At 53.4% G+C, this 6,996-nt stretch overlaps 2 protein-coding genes across 2 annotated transcripts; one reads left to right on the top strand and one right to left on the bottom strand.

Moving 5' to 3' along the window:
• Positions 1 to 852: 852 nt before the first annotated feature.
• Positions 853 to 1,125, bottom strand: KRP23_12702 (uncharacterized protein; the record flags this gene model as incomplete). The annotated part of the gene is made up of 1 exon (XM_067895992.1): positions 853 to 1,125. The coding sequence occupies one exon, from the start codon at positions 1,123 to 1,125 to the stop codon at positions 853 to 855; it is 273 nt and encodes a 90-aa protein (XP_067738781.1).
• A 1,833-nt stretch (positions 1,126 to 2,958) lies between these two features.
• KRP23_12703 (uncharacterized protein) lies at positions 2,959 to 3,655 on the top strand (the record flags this gene model as incomplete). Its single annotated transcript, XM_067883325.1, has 2 exons — positions 2,959 to 3,532; positions 3,612 to 3,655. The coding sequence occupies 2 exons, from the start codon at positions 2,959 to 2,961 to the stop codon at positions 3,653 to 3,655; spliced, it is 618 nt and encodes a 205-aa protein (XP_067738782.1).
• Between the last annotated feature and the right edge of the window lie 3,341 nt (positions 3,656 to 6,996).

Raw genomic sequence — 6,996 nt, forward strand, 5'->3', positions numbered from 1 at the left:
CAGCGAATTGTTGGTCATCGGAACCAGACCCGAGGTCCGGTTCATTTTCGTATTCGTTGGAGAGAATTTCCTCCCCAACACGATACGTGGGAATCACGGAATGTCCTGATGGAGGACATTCCGGAAATGGTGACGGCGTACGAAGGCCGCCACCGCCACCTCCGCCGAAGGGCGTAAAACTTGGGCGAGCGCTGTAGTCGCCTACAGCACTCGAATAAGTGCTGCGAATATCCGCAGCACTAGAAGACGTCTGCGCCTGAAAACTGGCGCGCAGAGTCTTGAGGTCGTCAGGTACACACATGGTCGTGTACCCGTTGATGTCCCGCTCAGTGATGCGTACTGCTCCGGGGTAGCAGTACTCACAAGCAGTGTCATAAGGCACTGCGCAAGGAAGTCCAATACCGACTGCACCATGGTGCAGTCGTTCAAGTTTACCACGCTTCGAGAATTTCTCGTAGCGCTCCCGCGCCTGGCTAATCCGGTCGCGATAGCCAGCGGGGTTCTTGTTGAAGTTTTCAACAAAGGCACTCCAACTTTGACAAAGTGCCTGCCACTCGGGCACTTTGCTTCTGCGAGAAGTCTTCTTGCTCGCAAACCATCGGAGCTCATGGAAGAGCCCGATGTAGTAGTCGCGCCTTTGATTCGTTAACGGATCAAAGTGTACTCGCTTCGCGACGTCATCGTCAACGATGGCGTTGCACGAATACAGCGCGTACAGATTCGGTGGCGCGGTCGCACCGAATCGGCTGCCGATCTCAGACTGAGACGGCATCCACGGCTCGCGCACTGGCTCAGTGTGCGAGGCCGCAACAACAGCGGATGGAGCAGAGTCATCTCCATCCCGCGGAGTCGTTAACGCTCCGGCGGCAGCGAGCGGTGTTCCACTGCCGCTGCGCGAACGCTTCGAGCCCGAAGCGTTCGAGTCGTCCTCGCGTGGACGACGCAGACCCACATTGGGGTCAGTGTGGCCCGGAGACAAGGTATCCTTGTCTCCTTCGAGTTCCCCCTCCTCGACTTCGCTTCCGTAGTCGAGGGGAACTCCCTCTCCACCCGGAGAGTAGATACCCACTCCGGTTTCGACAGCAATGATCTTGCCTGTCTTGTTTCGGATGGCATGTTTCTCATGCCATCTCGAGTGGTATCCAGCAACAGAGAGGCGACTCTCTGTTGCCGCGCTTGTCGGTATCGCCGTCGAGGCGATGCCAGTAGCGGTCGTGGCTGAGGCAGCGGCCGTCGTCGCCTTGGAGGCGACGACAGCACTTGCTGTTGCCGAAGCGGCCGGCGTCTTGGACGAAGACGTTGTTGGCGTGCTCATTGGGAATGAGCACGTGTTCTCCCGAAGAAAATACGGATTGACGTGTCGAGACCGGCACGTCAAATCCTAACGGGGGGATGGTGTAGCGGGGCTACACATTCGGTTCACCTCCTACCTTAGTGCAACATGCACTAAGGCATACATTCAGGTGACCACCACAGGGTGGTCCACATTCATAGCAAGAGGCATATGACTGGTAGAAAGTAACACCTTTCTACCAATGAGAGTCATTAAATAGATAGGGGTTCTGCCAGCCATCCAATGGCAGAACCTCTCATTAGAAATATCAGTTTTAGGAGGAAACCCCATTTACAATCAATACAGTTCTCATTTACCACCAAAGCTTTCGTTTGGTTCATTTATCTAGGTTTAAGTATACTTGTGGATACAAGTATACTGAACTTAAGTAAATTACTCCTACGCTTCCTCCTACACGTGCGCACACGTGTAAGCTTAAGTAGTGGGTCTAAGCAGACCCATTACATCACCACCTAACTGGACTTGATGTTATGAGGTGGAGATGCCACAGACGACCCGTTCTTAATGGTCGCAGCGCCCCTTGTTGTATCGCGGTCGTAGTCTCGGGTCCTCCGGATTTCCGTCGGCAGGCTTGGCCGAATTCACTTGCGCAGTACGGGGTAAAACAAACTCTGTTGTTGGCTGTAAGCCTTAAGCTATCAATTCTTTCTAGATCTCGGCTCTGGGTGATTTATCTTGATTTCACTATGTCTTGGGTCAAATTGTCTTCACTTCAGTATGGTCTGGGTACATCGTCTTCGTAGCTTCAAAAGTGTCGACTCGACAGTTCTGTTGGGTTCGTTGGCGGTAGTTCAATTGCGTTTCACTTGATGACGTACCACTGTCTTCGAAGTCAAATAGTCAGTGGTCAACCGTCAAGATTCTGGTATTCTGGAGTCAGGATTTTGGAGTCAGGATTCAGGATTCAGGGTGTACTTGACATCCAGACTCTTTGGGCTTCCAGCGCACGACTTGGGTGTTGGTAGTGGATGATCTTGGTTCAGTATCTTTAGTAGTCGCTCTGAACCACAGCAAGATGAGGTACAATCTGAGATACGTTCTCAACTGCACTTTCCGCCAGGCTTTAGGCACTCATCGTAAGGGAAAGTCCGGGGGCTGGACATAATGCGGGTTTGCAATCGTGGATTTGTACACATCCAGGATACACACTTCCAGCCAGTTGGGCCCATCTGTGGTTAGGCGTAAGATCTTTCCATAAATCAGTCGCACTCCATACGTCACCCGTGTCGCACGGGTACAGCCGAGTCACATCCTCCATTTCATCCAATAATATCCATGCTCGAAATTTTAGACCAGAGTCGCGACGGCGGTGCGTCACAGAAAAACCAGGAACACTTCGTGTCAACCGCCCCTCCTGGTCCAGATCCATCAGAGAGGAAATATCCCCGAGCTGGCGAATCATGGCCAGGACATTCAAACGGGAGCCAACCCAAGAAATCGAATCAAACGCTGCCGTTGCACTCTGCCGTCTGCCAGAATTCAGCGCATTGCCGTACCCTGTCTCTCCAACGGTCGGTCACGATCCATCTTCAATGTTCTCCTCCCGGATACCACAGCATTCACGTGCAATACGCGGTCATATCGCGATTTCTCAGCTTGTGCACATGGCGGAGACCAGCAACGCCCCGGCCCCAGCGTCTTCCTCGACGCCAGCGGCTAGCGGCGACAGCACACAGCCTCCTCCGGATTCTGCTTCTCCTCCAGACACCGACGACGTCGAGAAGCGCCCCCCAGAAGACTCGAGCCAGCCTTCGAGCGGCGAGTCACAGGCGATCATCCTGCGTCAGCCTGATGGTGACGACAACGCCGAGAACGCCCCCGACGAGAGCAAAGACACTGGTGGTGGTGGCGTCAGCCCCATTCCAATGGGCGAAGGTGTCGTGTTGCCTTCCTTCTCGCGACCACGCTACGTGCGGATGGAAGACGTCGACACGCTCTTTTACAAGGGCGTCCTGTCACAGCAAACCGTTCGGCCCGAGACTTTTGCGCCTCCAGACTCTTCGGCACGCTGGACCTTGCCTTCCTTGCCAGACACCGGCACCAAGACATACTTGGTGGGGGTTCCAGCCACGGTGGACGACACGCGCGGCGGCGGCTTCACGATGAACGGATATGGCGGCACGACAGCATTGATTGGCTTCGAAGAGATGAACGCGGACGACAATTCTGAATTCGAGCGTCTGTTTGACATGAATGCCCGTCAGTACCTCCTGCAAGCGCGACAAGATCCGCTCCGGCTGGATGCCTTGACCTCCAGTCTGGACGACATTGGCACGCGACGTGAATTCGCCTCGATCCTGACTCACTTTCCTCCGGATCAACTCGCCTCACGTGTCTTCCGCACTTCGATGTATTTGCGTCTTGTTCTGGGTGAACATCGTCGACTTCGGGCGCAGATTGAGCGTGGTCAGGAAGCCGCGATTAAAGACGCTCTGGAGTTCAAGCGCATCAATGGTGATCTTCGTCGTGAATGGAAGTTCGTCTGCGCACACTGGCACCAAGAGGTGACTTCTGCACTTGCCAAGGCCAACGAAATCAAGGCCTCTGACCAAGACGAAGTCCAGGCGTTGAAGTCTCGATACCAAGACCAAATCGACGCGCTTGAGGCTGAGAAGTCCGAGTTGAAGGCCCGTGTCGACGACGCAGAGACTCAAGTTGGCATCCTGAAGAAGCGTCTGGACGATAGTACCATGGATCCTTGGACGCTGTCCGCCTTCATGCAGAAGCACGCTGACGTCTCCGGCAACTGGGATCGGCTGCATGACTTGTTTGTGCACTGCGTGAATGGCTGCGTTCCTCCGTCTGCTTGGGACACCGTCGTCAACATCACGGCTATGGATCAACGCAAGGCTCCAATTCCAACGTTTCCTGCGTCTCGTCTGGCTGTTCCAGTTCCCAAGCCTCCGATTTCGAATCCTGTCATTCTGGACTTAACCAGTCCATCTGGCATTCAGGAGTCCAAGCCGCATTCTGGTGGCAAGTCTTCGCAGAAGTCGCCTACTCCAAAGTTACTCAAGAAGACCAAGTCTCCCAAAGTCCAGAGGCGACCATCGACTCATCACCCAGGCCGCGACTCAGTGCGCAAGGCCGGTGAGAAGACCACCATTTCCAAGGAGGCTGCATGCAAGATGCTTCCTGGGCGTGTCATCTGGAAAGAAGTGCGTCCTGACGTCCGGCAGATTATCCTGGCTGGAATCAAGTATGAAACGGCAATGAGGCGTCTTGACCAAGACAAGCCAGCACATGGGTTTTTTAGGCAACCGCAACTGGTCAAGATGTTGGTCAGCATGATGTACTGGCGTCGTCTTGATTTGACCCCATGGGCCAGGTATGTGCCAACGACGTATTACAAGATGGCAGATGAGCGCCTGGATCGCAAGCTGCGCCGCGGGGAAGTGCCTCCGTCTTGGGGTAACCTGGATGACCACACCATCGTGTATCCTGATTCCGAGACAGAGTCCGTGGTCGACGACAAGGAACTTGATCCAGACTACGCGCCTCCGGCACAAGAAGTGGAGGATGATGACGATTCGGAGTCCAGTTCCAGCGAGAGTGAAGAAGAAGACCCGGAACCCAAGAAGTCCAAGAAGTCAGGTGCTGAGTCTGGATCCAAGTGCCCACACATCAGCTCCAGTGATGACTCGGATGAAGCGCCGGCCACCTCCAGACGCAAGGACCACAAGCGTCTTCGTCTGGACTCACGTTCTGGACACAAGTCGAAGTCAAAGGCCAAGAAGTCGCTCAAGTCATCTGGCAACCGCCCCTCTCGTCACCGGTCTCGTTTGGCTCGCAGGGAGTACGACTCGTTGACAGCGGCAGAATTGATGACTATCGAAACACCTGACGATGATGAAACATCTTTGAGACACCTTGGCATCTTGGTCCAGTATGTCAGCACATCCAGAAACTCGTCGGGTCAGGACCCAGGTTTTCCAGATTACGAGGTGCACAAGTACGCAAGCGACTTGGCCAAGAAGCGTTGGGATTCTGACGCATACGTCGAATTGGAAAAGTCGGAACCATGGACCGTCATGTTCGAAGGTCGCTACCGAGTTCTATTCTTCCATCGTCGCAGCACGCTGTCTCTGGATACTCTCAAGATGTTGGGAGAGATCGTGAAGTTCATGCACACAAACGCACGTGCATTCTGGGAGTGTGGACACTGGGTGACAATTGACCAAGAAGCTGATGACTTGTCTCTCGCTATCCACAGTGGACGTGTCACTCGCCGTAACGCTCTGCGTCGCCGCTACCAGAGCCTCGTGAAGCGGGCACTTGCTACTCCTGGATTCGTGAAGACGTTGCTGTATGAGCCTGGATTATGGAAGCTACCAGACCGATGTTGCGCCTGGATTTGGCAAGACCCGCGAGTCGAGAAATTAGGCGGTCCTAAGTGTGATGACTTGGAAATCCAGCTTGCGGAGACTGACTTGCGAGAACCTGCTCGCACGCAGTGGAACACTGCATCCAGCAAGTCTGAATGGCTCCAGTATGTTCCCACGGAATTGAAGGCACGTATGCTGTCGGCTTCGGAGCGCAAGGAGAACCTCATTTGCACCAAGTGAGCGAGTGGCTCCAACATCCTGGATTTTAGTCCTTGTCTTTTGCATTCAATAAGTGTTTCCACTTAATATAATCCAGGTCTTTTCCATTTACTTCAGCCCTCTCACAATCACTCTCGTAATTTCATTCTGTTCACCTTGCTTTTCGAAATCACTTGGTCAAGGTCGCCGTTCATAACTCCACACACGATAAAATTCAATCAAAGTCACTTCCATCTCCAGACTTGTTCACTTTCGACGATCTGAATCCAAAATGCGTTCATTGCCAGACTCCAGCATTGAAGGTCCGGGTGTTGGCATCTTGGGCAATTTCTTGCATCCAAGGTACTAGTTCCTTGGATGATCATCTCCAGCTTGCATAGCCTGGAAACGGGCTCTTGCGCGCGCACCTTGGTTGAACTCGTATAGTAGAGCACCACAGTTAAGCCTCGACACAGGTAACCATTCCGTTTCATCGTAGCCCTTCCATTTCACAAGGTATTCGCGAGAGCGCCTTGATGTCCGAGTTTTCTTAGTCCAGCGTAAATCTAGAATTCGCTCGACTTCATACTCGTCATTTTCTACGTCAGGTTCCCAGCTATCTTCTGGTAACAAGGCTGCGTCGAAATCGTCATCTTCCTCCACGTCTATTTCCACATCGGGTCGCTTTGGGAACAATGCTCTAGGCTTTAGTCGACTCACATGCACCCAGGGATTAACACGATATCCTGAGTTCTCAATCCTGAGTTTCACTCTGAAGTCGTCGTGCATTTCCTGGATACGGAATGGACCATGCCACATGTGAGCTAGTTTTCGGCTGAGTCCGGGCTGCACCTTCGGTATATATAACCAGACAGCATCGCCCACAGCGAAGCCAGCTCTCAAACGTTCGGACAGTTCTTTCCATTTCCTGGTCTGCTCAGCAGAACGCATGCGTTTAGCTTTCTTTTGCAGGTCTTTGGCACAAGCCTGAGCGTAGCTGTAATCACGCTGCAACTTCCGACGCCAGTCATACGCAGTGCGTTCCTGGACGCTCGACGGCTTGGGTCCAAGCATAGCAGACACCGTACCGTGTGCGTCCCAGCCGTGCACCAGGAAGAA

This window comes from Phytophthora ramorum (assembly GCF_020800215.1).
Source record: "Phytophthora ramorum isolate Pr-102 chromosome Unknown Phyram_PR-102_s0016, whole genome shotgun sequence".
In the NCBI taxonomy this organism is placed as follows: Eukaryota; Oomycota; class Peronosporomycetes; order Peronosporales; family Peronosporaceae; genus Phytophthora; species Phytophthora ramorum.